Below are 20,132 nucleotides of genomic sequence, written 5' to 3'. Positions count from 1 at the left end.
GCCGGCACTGGGCTGGATGTTGGGGAGATGAGCATGGTTCTCTCCTGGGGCGTATGTTCAAGCATTTGAATGACGACAATAAACAAATGAATAGATACAGTGAGTAACGTGAAAAAATTGAAATGGTGAGGGGCGCCTGGGTGGCGCAGTCTGCCTTCGGCTCAGGGCGTGATCCCAGCGTTATGGGATCGAGCCCCACATCAGGCTCCTCCGCTGGAAGCCTGCTTCTTCCTCTCCCACTCCCCCTGCTTGTGTTCCCTATCTGGCTGTCTGTCTCTCTGTCAAATAAATAAATAAAATCTTAAAAAAAAAATTGAAATGGTGAGTTCAAGCTGAGATGGAGTGGTCAGGGGAAGCTTCATTGAGAAGCTGGGGTTTGAACTAGACCTGATGAAAAGAAGGGGCTGATATAGGAACATGGTGGTCTCAGGGGAAGAGGGGAGGTTGTTCTAGGCAAGTGCCGAGATGAGCTGTCACATAAGGAAATTCTCCAAATAATCACCTTCCCCATTAAACAGCTTCCATAATTCATACATATGGATTTTTTATTTAACTTTATTTTTTAATTCCAGTTTAATTAATATACAGTGTTATATTAGCGGCAGTTGTACAATATAGGGATTCAACGGTTCTGTACTCAGTGCTAATCCTGATAAGTGTACCTTGATCCCCTTTACCTGTTTCACCCACCCACCCACTCCCACCTTTAGTAACCACCAGTTTGTTCTCTTTAGTTAAGAGTCTGTCTTTTGGTTTATCTCTTTTTTTCTTTGTTTTGTTTCTTATATTCTACATGGGAATGAAATCATATGCTATTTTTCTTTCTCTGACTGACTCACTTCACTTAGCACTCCATCTTCTAGATCCATCCATGTTGTTGCAAATGGCAAGATTCCATTCTTTTTTATGGCTGAGTAATATTCCATTGTGTGTGTGGGGGGGGGGATATGTATATATACCATATCTTTATCCATTCCTCTATTGACGGACACTCATAATTTATATTTGGGGCATTTTATGAGAACCATTCCATATTACCAAATTTTCTCCATTATTAAACAGATTATCATATATCAAGAGGACTCAGGTGGCTTTGTCCTTATCTCTGTCCAGACAAGATTTTTATTGATAGTTTGAACAATGACCTAGTCAGGAGACGAAAATCGCACATAATTTTTACAGGGAAAGTTTAATATAAAATATATTATTAAATATTAATATAAAAACATGAGAGAGGATTGGAGTAATCAGGGATTGGTTAGTAAAGGTTAAGGAGAACTCTAGAGAATAAAGAAATAGGAGATATTAGAGGCAGCTACCACTTCTAGAAAGACTCTCCCCACAAAGCTGAGACGTAGATTCTGTTGGAAGTGGTGTAGCTGTGGTTCAGTAGGTGGCAGAACAGTTTTCTGGGGGCATGGTGGGGGACTGCCTAGAGGGGTTCCAGGGAAGCCGTTCATTGAGAGGTGTTGCATCAACAGCGTTGCTCTGTGAAGCTGTTCAAGGAGATACCTGCCCTTGGGGAGGTGCCATGTGCTACGGGCCACCATGCCCTGTAGGAAGTTGGTGCCATAGAAGCCATGTGTTGCAGAAGCCTGCTGAGGGAAGCATACTGGTATCAGGGAGACAAATTTCTTCCTCCTCCAGGGTCTTTCCAGTGCCTAATACTGACAAAACTTAACATTGTACAGTCTGTTAAGGAGAAATATTTACAAGGTCTAGCTCCATTTTTGCAAAGTAGGCAATGAAAGTATAGTTGGAGCTAAGGGGCAAATGTATTGATAACTGGTACTTGGCCTAAACAGCCTGTCCATCAAGCTTTCAGGTGGAGTGGACTCTGGAAGAATGCATTAAATATGTTTGTCATTGGAGGCAGGAGCATAAAAGATCTCAGTGATCTGGAAATCTCAGCCAAATCCAACAAGATGACATTTAATTGTTTGTAAATGTGAAGTCCTATACTCGAATTCAGCAAAACAACTACCCTGGTACAGTGTGGGAGAAATGTTGCTTAAGAACATCATGAGAGGAACAGACTTGAGAGACTTAGCTGAACGCAAGCTCAGTGTGAGTCACTCTGTGAAGCCGCCAAAACTACTTTGATCCCAAGCTGCATTAATTAAAATATAATAGAAAATGATAACTATCTAGTCCAAATCTGGATACACCTGAAATAATGTTGAGTGAGAGTCTATGTAGGTGGATACGGTAAAATCAAACCTGATTTAGATATTCCTTAACATCAGCGGGGTTGTGAATTAGGATATCTTCATATTCTCTGCATCAATCACCCATCTTTGAGACATGTCCTCTCCATGACGTCCTCCATGACCATTCCACCTTGAAGGAATTCTTCCCTCTTCCCATGAATTCCTATGGCACTTTCTTTGAGAGATGATTTGATAATTATGTACAATTCTGATTATCTTGAATTCTTTATTTTCAATGACATTAGGAAAATTCTACCACCTAAAGAGAACCATTGTAATATTTTGGTGTATTAAATAATTTAAATATTACATTAATTACTTTTTTCATATTTATGCATTTATCCATAATTTTAACAGACTTAGGGTATACTACACTAACTTTTATCATACCTTTTTCAGTTAACATTGTATCATGAAAATGCTAAAAAAAAAAAAAACAAGTGAAAGTAAAATGATTATGGCAATAGCTATTCTGAATTATTTTATAAAATGCAAATTTATAAAAAACAGTGCCTTCACTAATATTGATGCTATGATTTGCAGCACACCTCACAGTTTATTATAAAACACTAGGGTGTTGAGAATCTGCAGCTAAAACTGCTAGTTGGACAATAAGCTCCTTAATTGTAAATAAGTTGCCCTATTTGTCTTCCTGTCATCATTGCCTAACATAATTCTGGCTTATAGTAGGAGTGCTTGTTGAAATGAATTGAAAATCTTTTAAACATGATTAATATCTAACCATCAGCATCCTTGCACGGTCGAAAATTGTGTACAATGTGGCCATTCAGCAATTATTGTGCTTAACTTTTGCATCTCAAAATGTGAGCTGTTTTTAGAAATGGTCAAGATGGAGGCAAAAAGAGACAGTGATTTGTAAATATTCTTTTTTTTTTTTTTAAAGATTTTATTTATTTATTTGACAGAGATAGAGACAGCCAGCGAGAGAGGGAACACAAGCAGGGGGAGCGGGAGAGGAAGAAGCAGGCTCATAGCTGAAGAGCCTGATGTGGGACTCGATCCCATAACGCCGGGATCACGCCCTGAGCTGAAGGCAGACGCTTAACCGCTGTGCCACCCAGGCGCCCCTGATTTGTAAATATTCTAAAGGAATGCAGGGAGTGTTGTTACTAGTAAGAAATGATGTTTATAAAAGTTTCTCTCATTTGATGAAAGAAAGAGAATTCTATCCAAGAACTCCAGTGCCTTTTATTTTTTAAGTTTTTATTTAAATTCCAGTGAGTTAACATACACTGTTAGTTTCAGGGTACAATATGGTGATTCAACATACACTGTTAGTTTCAGGTGTACAATATGGTGATTCAGCACTTCCATACAACATCTGGTGCTCATCACAAGTGCACTGCTTAATCCCCATCACCAATTTAACCCATCCTCCCCCCTACCTCCCCTCTGGTAACCATCAGTTTGTTCTCTAGAGTTAAGAATCTGTTTCTTGGTTTACCTCCCCTCTCTTTTTTTTCCCCCTCTTCCCATTTGTTTTGTTTCTTAAATTCTACATATGAGTGAAATCATGTGGTATTTGTTTTTGACTATTTCACTTACCATAATATTCTGTAGCTCAATCTATGTCATTGCAAATGGCAAGAGTTCATTCTTTTTTATGGCTGAGTAATATTCCATTGTGTGTGTGGCTATTTATATTTATATTTATATTTATATGATATGTATCTTTATCCGTTCATCAGGTCAGTGCTTTGAAAATTGGTAATGATGACCTGGAGAAGTATCTGATTAGAAATGACCAATCACAGAGTAAATTATTAACCTAGGGTCAGGCATTATTCTGAAAAATATGGAGTAAAACCACAAATGCTTGGTTGACCTGATGATTCATTGTCATGTTTGGTTTCATAAATGAAAGAAATAACATATTAGAAGAAAATTTAATTTATTGATAGAATGGTATTTATCTGTTATTTTCTACCTGAAGCTCTTTCTGAAAGTAGCATCTTCCATGAACCAACATTGATTAGCTGATTTGTAAACATGATTTGTAAGGACATTTTGCTGGAGTGTAAACTACCACTATGTAAGTTTTCCAGATTCACTCTGAATTTATTACAACTGTGAAAATCAAACTATTGAAATCCACTCTCAAAATAGAGCAATTAATAGATCAACATAGATTTATTTAACAATATAAGTAGATAAAATAAATTTTGAAATTGACTGTGTTTTCAAAATTGGTGCTCAAAGGGGAAGTTGCTGAAGTGGTTGACTTCAAATATTAACTACTTTCTCACTTTGCACGACTTTGATAAATTATGATAAACTTACTGGGTCATCATCAGAGTCTGTTATTAGGTCCCGTAAATTCTGTTTTTTTCTAGTATCTGAGATGTTTGAAAGTTTATTGATGGGACGCCTAGGTAGCTCAGTTGGTTATGCGTCTGCCTTCAGCTCAGGTCATGATCGGGTCCTGGGATCAAGTTCCACAGCAGGCTCCCTGCTCAGCAGGGAGTCTGCTTCTCCCTCTCTCTCTACCCCTCCCCGCTGCTCATTCTCTGTCTTTCTCTCTCTCTCTCACTCTGTCTCTCAATAAAATCTTTTAAAAAAAGGAAGAAAGTTTATTGATGAGATATGTGGATTTCTCAATAGACTTGAGGCAATCAGAGCTTTCCATATAATAATTTATTCATTCATAACAGAGGTATTTATTGAGGGCCTCCTGCATGCTAGACAAAATACAAAAGCCCTACAGATATTTGCATTTCAAATGTTGTTCTTAGACATTTATTGTTCATGTCAGTCATCTTAAAACACATTACTGTATTAGTGTGATTAAAAGTACCTAAACATTGATTGACCCGGCATCAATAAAAAGTGAATCAGTGCATGTTCCATTTCCCAATAAGGCTAAGCCTCTGGACTCTAATCAGGACCTAAAGCATGGGGAGCATTCCCCTGTTAGCCACTTGAGAGACATCCTTCTAGTCATCATCTTTGAGGTATATTTTAGGAAGTAGTATAATTCTTGACTTGAAAGACACTTTAAGGACCAACACATTGAACTTCCACTTTTGGCCAAGACGGAGTAACAGGCACAAGATTTACTCTCCCACCTGAAAAAAAGGAAAAACAGGAAAAAAAATGTGGGAGACCATTCTTTTCAAGACACTGAACATTGGGCAGCCAAGAATAGAAATCCCTGAGAGACAGAAAACAAATGCAGTGAGCACTATGATTGCATCAGCCCACTACGTTGACATAGTTTCTAGATGGCAGCCTAGGGAGGGAGAACCCAGGCAGAACCTGGTAGACTCCCTGAGTTGCAAAGATATTGCTAGGAGTCTAAGGAAACCAAGGCAGTTAGAGTTCACAGAAGAAAGTACAAAAAGCAAAAAGTTCTGCCAAGAGAGAACCCTGAAGATCATCAGAGGGCCCCCCACCTTAATTATTTAGCAGAGTACTAGTTAGTGCATATGTATTAGGAAACTACTCAAAGCCAGTGAAAGAACAACCCCAAAGGATTTCCAGTGAAATTGGAACGGCTCATAATTCACAGAGCATTGAACATAAATGTTCTAAAGAACCCAATCCAAAATTCAGAATAAAAAAATCAAGGCCTAGGGGCGCCTGGGTGGCACAGGGGTTAAGCGTCTTCCTTCGGCTCAGGGCGTGATCCCGGTGTTGTGGGATCGAGCCCCACATCGGGCTCCTCCGCTAGTAGCCTGCTTCTTCCTCTCCCACTCCCCCTGCTTGTGTTCCCTTTCTCGCTGGCTGTCTCTATCTCTCTGTCAAATAAATAAAATCTTTTAAAAAAAAAATCAAGGCCTAAATTCTTTGCTGCCTGCAAGAAACTTTAAAGACACAAATGGGTTAAAAGTAAAAGGTTCAAAAAAGTTATGCTTAACCAAAATAAAGCTGAAGTGGCTGTATTGATATCAGACGAAATAGATTTCAGAGCAAAGAATATTACCAGGGATAAAAGTAAATTCAGTCAGTTCATCAGGAGGACATAATCCTAAAAGCCTGGAGCTTCAAACTACATGAAGCAAAAACTGACAGAACTGCAAAGAGAAATAGACAACTCCACAATTACAGTTGGATATTTAAATGCTTCTTCCTCAGTAATTAATAGGATAGGTAGAAAATCAGTAGGGGCTAGAAGACCTGAACAACAGTCTCAGTGAACATAACTGATCTTCTGGATCACTTCCAACAACAGCAGGATACCTGTTTGTTTTTTTCAAGCGCACATAGAACATACCCAAGATAGGCCATGTTTGGGGATATAGAACAAGACTTCATCTAAAGTGATTCAAGTCATACAGAATATGGTTTTTGACCACAGAGGAATTAAATTCAATGTTAATATGAAGATGATCTCTGGAAATGTAACAGATATTTAAAACTAATACCTTTTAAATAACTCATCAGTGAAAGAAGAAATCAAAAGAAAAATCAGTATGTTGCACTCAATGAAAATGAAAACAATATATCAAAAAGTGTACAGTCCTTAGGGAGAAATTTATAGTATAATAGGCCTATATATGAAAAGAAATGTCCAAATTAATGACCTCCCCTTCCACCTTAAGAAAGAAGAGAAAGAAAAAGGAATTAAAGTAGGTAGATGAAATAATAAAAGAGAAGAAATAAATGAAATAGAAAACAGAAAAAAATAATAGAGAAAATAAATGAAACCAAAAGCTGTTCTTTTGAAAAAAATTATAAACCTTGTGATGAACACACCCAAGGTGACTTCCTAGTGAGCCATGGCCTGTGTAATTACTTTCCCTTAAGTGTAGGTAGAAACTGTAGCTTACATTTATTTTTTTAATAATATTATTTTTTTATTATGTTAGTCACCATACAGTACACCCCTAGTTTTTGATGTAGTGTTCCATGATTCATTACTTGCATATAACACCCAGTGCACCATGCAATATGTGCCCTCCTTAATACCCATCACCGGCCTATCCCATTCCCCCACCCCCCACCCCTCTGAAGCCCTCAGTTTGTTTCCCAGAGTCCATAGTCTCATGCTTCATTCCCCCTTCTGTTTACCTCCCCTTTCTTCTTCCCTTTCTTCTCCTCCCGATCTTCCTACTTCTTATGTTCCATAAATGAGTGAAACCATATGATAATTGCCTTTCTCTGCTTGACTTATTTTGCTTAGCATTATCTCCTCCAGTCCCGTCCATGTTGCGGCAAATGTAGCTTACATTTAACCAATAGAATTGCAAAGGTGATTGTGTCACTCCTGTGATTATGTTACATAACATGGAAAAGTTTAGGAGACCTTCCAGATGTAAAAGAGCTCTTAATTTGACTTTGACTTAATCAAAGGGAAGATCATCCTGGGTGCGCCTGACCTACTCAGGCAAGCCCTTTCAAAGAGTGTTCAGGCCTGCCCCCAGCTCAGAAACTTGAAGCAACAGGGACTCCCTCTCTCTGTTGCTGGTTTCAAAGAAGCAAGTTGTTGTGAATATAGCAGCTGCAGGGAAATCAGTTCTGTCAATGATCAGTGGGTCCTTTCCTAGTTGAACCTCCAGGTAAGAATGCAGTCTAGCCAAATCCTTCACTTTGGTTTTGTGAGACCCAGAGCAGAGAACGTAGGTAAAGCATGCCCAGACTTCTGACCAAAAGAAACTGTGAAATAATAAATGGCTATTGTTTTCAGCTACTACATTTCTTGTTACACAGTGATAGAAAACTAATGCAAATTTCTAGCCAGGTTTATCAGGAAGAAAAGAGAGAAAATACAAATTCCTGAATTTCCAGGAATAGGGGAGATGCTGTCACTAAAAAAAGGTGGGAGTATATTAAGGGAATATTTGAATAATCTTTCGTCAATAAATTTGACAACTTACATGGGTACATTTCTGGACAGATGCAAATAATCAAAACCCATTCAAGAAATAATAACCCTGTGTTGTTGATTTTAGCCATTCTGATTGGTGTGAGATGATACCTCATTGTAATTTTGATTTGCATTTTCCTGATGATAAGTGATGTAAGGATCTTTCATGTGTCTGTTGGCCATCTGTATGTCTTTGCAAAAATGTCTGTTCATGTCTTCTGTCCATTTTTTAATTGGGTTATTTGTTTTTTGGGTGTTGAGTTGTGTAAGTTCTTTACATATTTTGGATACTAACCCTTTGCCAGATACATCATTTGTAAATATTTTCTCCCATTCCATAGGTTGCCTTTTGTTTCCTTTGCTGTGCGGAAGATTTTTATTTTGATGTAGTCCCAATAGTTCATTTTTGCTTTTGTTTCCCTTGTCTCAGGAGACATTATCTAGAAAGAAGTTGCTACAGCCAATGTCAAAGAAGTTACTGCCTGGGTTCTCTTCTAGAATTTTTATGGTTTCAGGTCTCACATTTAGGTCTTTAATCTATTTTGAATTTATTTTTGTGTCTGGTGTAACAAAGTGGTCAAGTTGCATTCTTTTGCCTATTGCTGTCCAGTTTTCCCAACACAATTTGTTGAAGAGAATGTCTTTTTCCCATTGGATATTTTTTCCTGCTTTGTTAAAGATTAGTTGACCATATAATTGTGGGTTCATTTCTGGGTGTTCTGTTCTATTGATATATATTTGTATCAGTAAGGTACTGTTTTGATTACCACACCTTTTTATTTATTTTTTTTTAAGATTTTGAGACAAAGAGAGACAGAGCACAAGCAGAGGGAGCAGCAGGCAGAGGGAGAAGCAGGCTCCTTGCTGAGCAAGGAGCCCAATGCAGGACTCAATCCCAGGACCCTGGGATCATGACCTGAGCCAAAGGCAGATGCTTAACCGACTGAGCCACCCAGGTGTCCCATGATTACCACAGCTTTTTTAAAAAAGATTTTATTTATTTGAGAGAGAGAGAGAGACCAACTGGCGTGAGGGGCAGAGGGAGAGAATCTCAAGCAGACTCTGCGCTGAGTGCAGAGCCCAATGCAGTGATCAGTCCCACCACACTGAGATCATGACATGAGCTGAAACCAAGAGTCAGATGCTCAACTGACTGAGCCACCCAGGCACCTTGATTACTACAACTTTGTAATATAATTTGAAGCCCAGAATTGTGATGCTTCCAGCTTTTCTTTTTCAAGATTGCTCTGGCTATTTGGGGTCTTTTGTGGTCCTATACAAATTTTTGTTTGTTCTAGGTCTGTGAAAAATGCTCTTGGTATTTTGGTAGGTATTGCATTAAATGTGTAGATTGCACAGGTGTTGGTGAGGATGTGGAGAAAAGAGAACCCTCTTGCACTGTTGGCGGGAATGCAAACATGTACAGCCACTCTGGAAAACAGTATGGAGGTTCCTTAAAAAGTTAAAAATAGAAATACCCTATGATCCAGCAATTGCATTATTAGGTATTTAACCAAGGAATACAAAAAATACTAAATCAAAGGGATACACAAACCCCAATGTTTATAACAGCATTATCTGCAATAGCCAACCCAAGTGTCCATCAACGATGAATGGATAAGGAAGATGTGATATATATACACAATGGAATATTACTCACCCATAAAAATAGAATGAAATCTTGCCATTTGCTATGACATGGATGGAACTAAATGTATTATACTAAGCAAAATAAGTCAGAGAAAGACAAATACCATATGATTTCACTCCTATGTGGAATTTAGGAACAAAACAAATGAGCAAAGGGGCAAAAAGAGAGAGAGGTAAACCAACAAATGGACTTTTAACTATAGAGAATAAACTAACGGTTACCAGAAGGGAGGTGGGTGGGGGATGGGTTAAATTGGTGATGAGGATTAAGACATGCACTCTTATGAGCACTGGGTGATATATGGAAGTGTTGAATCACTACACTGTACACCTGAAACATAATACTGTATGTTGACTAACTGGGATTTAAATAAAAAATTTTAAAAATAAACTTATGTATACAAGCATTAAAAATAAGAAATAACCTAATTAGCTCCATATTTATTAAAGAAATTGAATTTATACTTGAAAATATTCTCACGAAAATACCCCTACAGGCCCAGATTATCTTACTGGTGAATTCTGTTGGGCATTCAAGAAAGAAATAGTACCAATTTTACAAAACTCTTTCACAAAACTGAAGTGTGGAGAATATGAGAGCATTATTACCCAGGTACAAAACCAGGCCAAGATTGTATTAGAAAACTATGAATCAATATACTTCATGAATATAGAGGCAAACATTGTAAACAAAGTTTAGTAAATAATATATATAAATATATATATATATACATATATATATATATATAAAATATATATATAAAAAGGATAATTCATCATGATCAAGTAGGGTTTATATAGGTCTGGAAGGTTGGCTTAGTGTTTGAAAATTAACCAACGTAATTCTGTACTTTGGCAAAGTAAAAAAGGAAAATGATATGGTCATCTCTGCAGATACAGAAAAAGTATTTGACAAAATTCTACATTCATTCTGGATAAAAACTCAGCAAAGTATGACTAGAAAGGAACTTCCTCAACCTTAGTAAAGTACATCTATAAAATACTTATAGTTAACATCATACTTGATGTTAAAAACTAAATGCTTTCCCCCCAAGATAAGGAACAGGACAAGTATGTCTTCTCTTGTATTCATCATTTTGCTAGCCAATGCAGTAAGACAAGAAAAGTAATAGGCATCCAAATTGAAAAAGAAGTAAAACTATCTTTAGTCTCAGAAGACATGATCATCTGTATAGAAGCTCCAACATGATCTACAAAAACACTAGTAGAATGAGTATAGCTATGTTGCAAGAAACAAAACTGATATACAAAACTTAATTGTATTTCTATAAGCCAACAACACACACTAAGGAATTAAAATTTTAAAGACCGTGCCATTTATAATAATATCAAAAAAATATGAAATACTTATCTGACAAGAGATATGCAAGGGGTGCCTGGGCAGAACAATCTGTTGACCATCTGATTTTGGTTACAGCTTGGGTCATGGTCCTCAGGGTCCTGAGACTGAGCCCTGCATCTGGGGTCTGTGCTCAGTGCAGTCTGCTTGGGACTCTCTCCCTCTCCTTCTGCCTCTTCCCATCTCTCTCTCTCTCTCTCAAATAAATCTTAAAAAAGAAAAGATATGTAAGGTGCATATACTGAAAACTACAGAACATTTGTGGGAGAAATTTAAAACTTTAATAAATTTACCCTGATTCACCCTGTTCATGGATCAGAAGACTCAATGTTGTTAATTCTCCCCAATTTAATCTATAGGTTCAGTGCAATCTCATTCAAACTCCTAAGGTTGTGTGTGTGTGGCTATGGAAATTGACAAACAGATTAAAAAATTCATAACCTAGAATAGCCAAAGTAACTTTGAAAAAAGAAAAGCACAAATGGAGGGCTAACCCTACTTGATTTCAAGAATTATTATAGGCCTAAAGTAATCAAGAGTGTGGTATTGATGTAAAAATAGACAAATAGATCTGTGGAACAGAATAGAGAATCCATGAGTAGAGCCACATATATGTGGACAATTGATTTTTGACAAAGGCTCAAAGACAATTCAGTAGGTAAAGGATTCTCTTTTCAAAAAATGGTGCTGGAACAATTCATACCCATATGCAAAAAAAAATGAACCCATATATAAAAATTAATTCAAATGGATCATAGATCTAAATATAAAACCTAGGGTCACCTGGTTGTCTCAGTCAGTTAAGCATCTGACTTCAGCTCAGGTCATAATCCCAGGGTCCTGGGATCAAGCCCTGCATCGGGCTCCCTGCTCAGCAGTCTACTCTCCCTCTGTCCCTCCCGCTCCTTGTGCTCTCTCTGTCTCTCTCATATAAATAAATAAATAACATTTAAAATTAAAAAAAAAAAAAACCCTAAAATTATAAAAATTCCAGGAGAAAATCTTTGTGGCCTTAGGTTTTTTGGGAATTTCTTAAACACAATACATAAAAGAAAAAAAATGGATAAATTGGATTTCATCAAAATTAAAGCTTTTGCTCTTTGAAGTGTATTTTTGAGAGAATGAAAAGAGAATCCACATACTATGAGAAAAAAAATTCAAAGCATATGTCTAATGAAAGGCATCTAGAATATATAAAAAAGTCATAACTCAATAATAAATTAATGGGCATAAGACTTGAACAGATATTTCACAAGAGAAGATATGCAGATGGCAAATAAAGTTAAATATATACCCACCATATGATCTAGTTATTCCACTTCTTAGTGTTTTCCCGAGAGATAAAAGCAGATATCCATACAAAGACTTCTACATAAATGCTCACAGTAGTATTATTTGTAATAGCTCAGGACTGAAAACAAATATCAAGGGGAGTAGATAAACAGTTATATATCCGTTTGATGGAATACTCAGCAATTAAAAAAAAAAGAGTTACAACATGGATGAATCTCAAAATAATTATCCTGAGTGAAAGAATTCAGATAAAAAGGAGTGACGCTGTATAATTCCATTTATATAAAACTCTAGAAAATGCAAACTGATAATGACAGAAAGCAGATCAGTGTTTGCCTTGGAGATGGCACAGGCAGGAGTGCAGTTACAAAGTGGCATGATAAAACTTTGGGGTATGGATATGTTTACTATCTTGACCATGCTGATGGTTTCAGGTGTGCATATATAAGTCAAATCTTCTCAAATTGTATGTTTTAAATATGTGCCATTTATAGTATGTCAGTTATGCCTCAATAAAGCTATTTTTAGAATAATCCACATATCCAGGGCATCTTGGTGGCTCAGTCGGTTAAGTGCCCAACTCTTGATTGCAGCTCAGGTCATGACCTCAGTCAAGGTTGTGCAGTCGAGCCCTGCATCAGGCTCCATGCCCAGCGTGCAGCCGGCTTAAGATTCTGTCTCTCTCTCTCTGCCTCCCTCTGCCCCTCCCTTCCCTAGTGCACATGTGCTCACTCTCTCTCTAAAGAAAAAAAAATCCACATATCCAACACCCCTTCCCCATTTTATGTATGAGAAAACTGAGACCTGAGGACAAGAGGACTTTTTCAAAATCATACCGCTAGTCCAATGTAGAAGGATTAGATTTATCCACATTAAGGCTTCTGGATAACAACATAAAAAGAGCTCCTGGTAGATCTTTTTTTTTTTTGGTATGATAAATTCATCCACTTTTCTCAGTACATTCTCATCTTTGTGCCAGGCACTGTAGTAGTATGTTTACTGTTTTCTTTCTATTTGAAAATCCAATTTCCCAGCCCTTGATTCCAATTTCCTAGCAGATAGCAAAACTTTCTAAACTGTTGGAGTCCCCAACTGGGTTTGAATCATTTTTGAAAGCCTAGATTATTTTCTCCAAAAAGTACCACCCTTACATTAATCTTGAACGTCGTGAGGATTCAAACTCAGTATTAATTCAACTGAACTTTTTTGTTGTTTCAGGTCTGAATCGTTTGCTTACCAATGGCTCCTATGAAGCTGCATTCCCTCTGCATGAGGTACTGTCCTGCCTTTCCTCCTCTGTCAATGTCTTGTTATTAAATCGGCTTCTGGGAATAGTCATTAATTGAGTTTGTTGATATGACATTTGTTCAGAATGAATTTAATTTGTTCAGTGGATAATTAGGGAGGGCCTACTTGCATTGTGACGTCTCTCCCTCAGCATAGATTTATTTCTGGTTTTTTTTTTTTTATGTAATTGTAAGAATACTTGAATCAAGAGTCACTCAGCATGAATTCAGAGGAATCACTGAGGGACTCCAAGCCATAAAATTAAAGAAGCATTGAAAAATTGCATGAGGCACCAGACCCATGGGGAAAATGTTCTTGAAACATATAGTCTCTGTAACAAAGACATTTATAGCTATTCCTTAGAGAGTAGGAGGGAGCCATCTTGAAAAGCCTCTGGTAACCAAAGGGTGATGAATGGAAATGAATAGTATTGTATCTGTTATTGCTTATTTAAGATATATAAATTTTGATATTCTCTTTTTTTGCTGCATAGTTTTTGTCATATTTTAGTACTTTAGTAAATAAAACTGTGGTTATCCTTAACCCTGCTTTCCCCATTCAATCTTGGGTTATTTAACCCAGAATTCTCTTGTACACATAGGTTTTTAGGGACATAATCCTTATGATTGGTGAGAGATTGTTTTCATCTTCATGGTATTGAGCTTTTACATTGTACCAATCACTGTGTGACAAAGAAAGCACAAAGATGATTATCCTCGCCCATGCCCTGTAGGACCTCACAAACTAGCCAGGCTGGAACTCCTGGGAGTGATTTCCAGAAGTCTTCTACTAGAAACAGTGTTAACAGTTTGCCAGTAAGCTTTGCAGAACAGTTCCAACAGTTCCCAAATGACAAGCCTTTCCAAAACATACCTTTTATTTGGCTTACAGTGCTGCTTCTGTTGTTTTAAACACTACAAGGATGCAAAGGTGATGGAGAATGTTACAAATCTTATTCACTAAGAAAACTAGAAGCTTTGGTCCCAGACCCTATTTACAGACTTCCATGAAACATTTTTGGAATGATCCTTTTCATATGACAAAAGCAAAGATTTTGACCGAAAGGTTTTCTAGAGCCACACACGGGTGATTCTGAACTCTGAAGACGGAGTCCCTCCCCGCCAAAACATCATCTGGCTTCCTATAGTTACTAGTTGGATTGCCCAAAAAAACGTTTCAGAGACAACTGCATCCTCCCACAGCCGAGCCCCTGCCTGTAGTGAGGGCAGTGTCTGATATGGTAGGTGAGCAGAAATATCTGTGCATGTGAGTAGGTGGCAGGTATGAGGATGTCTGAGAAGATGTAGCTCTGAAACCCCATGGAGCAATTCAAAGCCTCTTCTCTTTGGCTTTCTTATCTCAGTAAAGCCCTGTGTTCTATGAGAAGAGAACTTCCAAGTTAGTAATAGCAGTTCTGTTGACTCTTTACTCTGTTTAACTTAATTATATTATTTAACATCCTAATAACCTTCAGAGGCAGAAAAACAAGAAGGGCAGATATTGTCGCCCTTGTTTCATGTTAAAATTTTAAGTAGAGGTTTAGAGAAAGGTTAGCCCCCTCTCGTTATCGTGTGAGTTGTTGGTTGAGCTGAGACTAGAACCTGAGTTTTTTTTATCTCTCAGCCTTGTTCACCTTCCACTAAGAAAGAACTTCTCAGGTTAATGTTAATAATTAGTCAACTTCCAGAAAGTACTTTTTCTGCTTGTGAAACTAGCATTGCCACTAACTGAACTCAGAAAAACTTCCACCTGTGTGGCCCTTGGTCTCCTCATTGGCTCCATGAGGTGGTTGAATTAGATTGAATTGTTGTAATTTTGAGGTTACAGCCAGCTTTTATATTTTAGGATTTTCGTATAGATAAGGCAAGGGCTTATCTATGTGGCTGTTTACTAACTACCCTGTCTTGAGACAAATGGAAAAGAGAGCTAAGTCTTGGGCATGGCCTCTAGGCAAGACACTTTTCACTCAAACCATGGAAGAAACTTAATGAGGCAGGAATTATTAGTTCCATTATGAACTAGGAATCTAAGGCTCAGAGAGCTTAAGGTCTCCTAGCTAAAAATAGCAGAACTGAGTTTGAACTCAGTTCAAACCTGCCTGATTCCTAGCAAGCATGTGCTTTTTACTATATAGCACCATCAACAAGATGATGTCCACAATAACTGCTTTCCTTTCAATAGTGTGGATACATTTCTTCCTTATATCACCCCTATCACTACTCCTTCCATAAAAGACTAGTATTACTATAAGATTTTCTTTATGGCTTTTCTGGGTATTACCTCACTGGCAGTGGTGTTTTTATCCCAGGGAAGTTACAGAAGTAAAAACTCCATTAGAACCCACGGAGCGGAAAACCACCGACATCTGCTATATGAGTGCTGGGCCTCCTGGGGCGTGTGGTATAAATACCAGCCTTTGGATCTTGTAAGGTGAGTTCTTAACCAGCTGCAAATATAAAACTTAAACAGAATGATTAGGGAAGATTGTCAGCTGGGACAAGAAAAAAGTCTGTGTTACATAGCTCTTACTCAAATCCGGCTTCATCTCAAGAAGGCAACTCATCAGAGGACATCGGTCATTCTTGGAAACTAGACCTCAGTCTGATGAGGTTGGTGCTTCCTCCAAAAAGGTCTCAGGAAGGGGCTTGTGAGATCAGTCAGGCCTCCCACGGGGCTTTATCTGGAGCAGGTCATCCACGTGACAATTATTGACAAATTACCAGTAATCGTTACAGAAATGTGACATGTTTACATATATTAGTGACAAATATTAGTTACTATCTATGTAAGTAGGAAAAATGGAGTTCTATCATTCTAATAAATTTCAGGCTTATTGTAATTTTCAACTAATAACCTTTAAAAATTGTTTTAATTCTGCAAATCAAATTAGTATATCAGCTTTTAACCTATGATAACTGTACAGTGGAAATGTATGTTTTTTTAACTATTTATGTCCAACTTTCTACCATGGCAGCATTATACTCTGACATCTCATTATTTATTTAGAGACTGGTTATTAAGGTTGGGTAGCACCAATCCACACTTTGTGGATTCCTTATAAAAAAGAAAATCGTCTTATTTCCTAGACTTGCTGGATTTGGTTTACTTTCACTAGTGCCCTTAAAAAATGAGCCCAGAGGAAAATGAAATAATAAGACAACTCACTTTACACTTTGTCTCCCTGGGTAGTCACTCTTACTGCCAGAGTCCCTGTTACTAAGTATTTACTTCTATTGACCCAGGGTCATTGATGAATTGTGTACTTTTCTTTGTGTTGGTAGCAAATAATCCAGATGATCTGGGTGAGTGGAAAATAGTTTCTGAGATGAGACCATTTTCTTTTGATCAGTTTCAATACATGCTAAACCAGTGGGGGAAGAAAAAAATACAAGTAAGTGTTCTTCCCAGCCTCAGTCCCAATATTACAGGATTACACTGATTAAAAATTACAGAAAATTAGTGCAGGCAAAATATCTGTCCTCCTTGACAGTGTTTTGATTAAGACTTGCAGTTTGTCAATAAGTATTAATTAACTGCCCATTGTGTTTCTAGTATGATGCTAAATACTATTGGCAAAGACCAATGGAAGCCACTATCTCTGAGAAACTCAGTTTCCTTCAGTAAAACAGGCTCTGCATACTTGAAACAACTTGAAAACAGTGCAAGACTATGCACAATTAGGTAAAATGTATGATGAAGGTGGTAAGTTTCATAACAATTTGGAAAAATGGAAAGGATAGATATGCATCAGTGCTTCTGTGGAAGGCTCTGTAGAGCTGAGCCTGGAAGAGAGTAGGATTTGTACTGGCCAAAGGGAAGAGAGATGAAAAGCATAAGCAATATTTCAGTAGAATGAGGTCGTGGAGTATCCAGGGAATCTCAACTCTTAAATAGCTCTTGTCCTATAGATTTTGCTTCCTCCATATCTCTTGATTCTGACCACACCCCAGGACCACCTCCACCATACTGCCTCCTTCACCTAATGACCTGGACTATGGCTGTTGTCCCATACTTGGTCTCCCTTTTCCCACTCTGGTCCCTTCTAATCTATTCTCTGCCCTGCAGACAGAGTGATCGTTTTGGAATGTAAAGCTGATGATGTCCTTTGAATGTTAAAACTATCTTATGATTTTCCCATTCTCTCAGGACAAAGATTAATGCATTTAGCGTGGTTTACAAGACCTGCCGAGGCCCAGCCTCCACCTTCCTCACCAGCTCATCTTTTGTTATCAGTGTTCCAGGTGCACTGCCCCTATTTCACCTGGTCCCTTCTGCCATAGGATGTTTGTACTTACGATGCCTTTGCTGGAAACACTTTTTCCTGTTCCCAGTTCCACCTAGGTAATAGTCACCTCCTCAGAGAAGTCTTCCCTAAGTAGGCTGGTCACATGGTCTTGGTTTATATACTTGTGGAATTGTGTTTCTTTCCTTTTGTAAACCCTTTTCCAGTTCTAATTATAAACTTATTTCTTTAATTGACTGATGTCTATGCACTCTGTCAGCCTGTGAGTTGCACAAGAGCAGGGACCAAGCTGATTTTGCTCATCATTGTACCCTCAGCTCCTAGCACAATATTTGCCACATGGAAGGTATTTTTTTATTTGTTGAGTAAATTAAAGAATGTATCTCTGTATTTGGATGTTAGTTGGAAAAGTCTTCAGAGAGCAGAAAGTTTCTGTTGGGACACAGTGGAAGATAGGATAAATAATCTTTAGTCCATCTTTCAGACTTTGAGGAAGCATTGGGTGTTCTAAGAGGAAAGCAGAAGCCAGTATTTGGAATCAGGTGGTCAGCAACATTTGTTTAGAATGAGAATGAAAAAAAATAATTAGAATATTCTTATGTTAGACTGAAAAGTAATTAACTTCTAACTAATGAAATAGAGCAGTTGAGAGGCATAGAAAGCACAATTTGGGTTGTATTTTAACATAAGTTAATAATATTATTAATGGTGTTTGAGAAAGAAAAACAAGGAATTCCCTGGACATTTCTAAACTTTGCACGCTGTAGGGCACTAGGCAGACTGGTTAGTCTCCGAAAAATATTTATTGAGGTAGATGTTGAAACTTGTGAAAAATCATAACTTAAAAGGAAAAGTTGCTCTCAGTGTCAATTCATGTTGAATCTCTGTAATTAGAATTTTTTTCTAATATCTTCTCATTCTGGCATCATAAACATCTTAGCTACAAAATATTGAAAGGGGTGTTTAAAGTTTCTCACAATAACTTTGTTTCCTATTTTTAAAGATACATGTAATTATAATACGGGTGCTACACACAAGCCCACAGAAATGGCGAAGATGAGATTATGCGTTGTCACCAACACTTCAAATTCCCCTGGCTCTGTATTAATAAGTGCCGTGTCTTCCTGAATGGGCTTGGGTTTATTCTGTGTTCTCAGAACAAGCTTGTATATAGTCCTGTTCTTCTATGGAAAGAAAGTTTCATTCTATTTCTGATATATAATAATAGGAGAAGAAATTTAAGCCCAGAGCCTTAATTTGGGCAAGTGCTCTATTCTCTTGGATGCATGTTTATCAGCAAGGCCACAACAAAGTAAAATGAGCAAAGTATTATAATGCCTAACTCTGAACACTTTGCTGTGATTTTCAAGGCGCTTGTGTCTTAAACAGGCGGTACTTTGGAGAGAAGATTGGGTTGTATTTTGCCTGGCTGGGCTGGTACACCGGCATGCTCTTCCCAGCCGCCTTCATTGGATTGTTTGTCTTTTTGTACGGAGTCATTACTCTGGATCACTGCCAAGTCAGGTACGGGGAGCTCTGGGTGAGCCTGCCTTTGCAGAGACGGGTGGTGGTGATTTAGGAATGTTCCAGGACTGTGGGCCCGCTTTTCCTTCTAACTTCTTTCTCGGTCACTCCTGGGAAGAATTCACTAGATCTTGCATCCATTGCCTACAGCTGTAGTCTTCAGTTACCAGGGAAACAAAGTTTACATTTGTGGACATATAAGCCACTCCATGTTCAGAGAAAAATCACTTTCAGTCACTGGCTAAAAGTTGCTTTCTTTCTGGCTTTTTTTACCTTTTCTTTCTGCTAATCCGGCAAAATGGTGGGTTAATAATCCTTTTTTATGAATTCTGTGTTTTTACAAGGACCCTTTAAACCTAAGCCAGAAAGACATTTACCAACTTGTTGGGGCCTTGAGAATGATTCAGTGTTGAGAATTGTTATCTCAGCTCTCTCACCAGAGTATAGTTTAGGGTATTCATAGAGATTTTATTGCCTGGCTGGACAATGATCTTAAATAATAAATGTGCCTTTTAAAAGTGATTACAAAAGTAAAAGTGATTGATTTATTCTCCCACCTGTAACAGTATTTTACTTTCTGGTGGAGTTGTTAATGGGGATGTAGTTTTCCCCTAGAACTAATGCGTTGTATTTTTATTTACCCCTCCATTATTAGTTATCACTTATGCACATAGAGATTGAGACAGGCACTTTTAGGTACCTGGTTGTTCCTATAATTCAGTATGAAACTGCTTCAAA

The 20,132-nt window shown here is 37.8% G+C and overlaps 1 protein-coding gene across 2 annotated transcripts in view; it reads left to right on the top strand.

The window, feature by feature from the left end:
• The window catches only part of ANO4 (anoctamin 4), a 219,396-nt gene that overhangs the window by 114,714 nt on the left and 84,550 nt on the right, over positions 1-20,132 (top strand). For both annotated transcript variants that reach the window (XM_045779921.2, XM_087868824.1), the window contains 3 exons: positions 13,559-13,614; positions 15,936-16,057; positions 19,260-19,394. In XM_045779921.2, the coding sequence (XP_045635877.1) occupies positions 13,559-13,614; positions 15,936-16,057; positions 19,260-19,394 (313 nt within the window). The remainder of the gene's footprint in view (positions 1-13,558; positions 13,615-15,935; positions 16,058-19,259; positions 19,395-20,132) is intronic.

The sequence above is a fragment of the Ursus americanus genome, chromosome 17 (assembly GCF_024610735.1).
Source record: "Ursus americanus isolate L20-20 chromosome 17, mUrsAme1.1.p, whole genome shotgun sequence".
Lineage (NCBI taxonomy): Eukaryota > Metazoa > Chordata > Mammalia > Carnivora > Ursidae > Ursus > Ursus americanus.
This window is presented reverse-complemented; position numbering and strand designations above follow the sequence as displayed.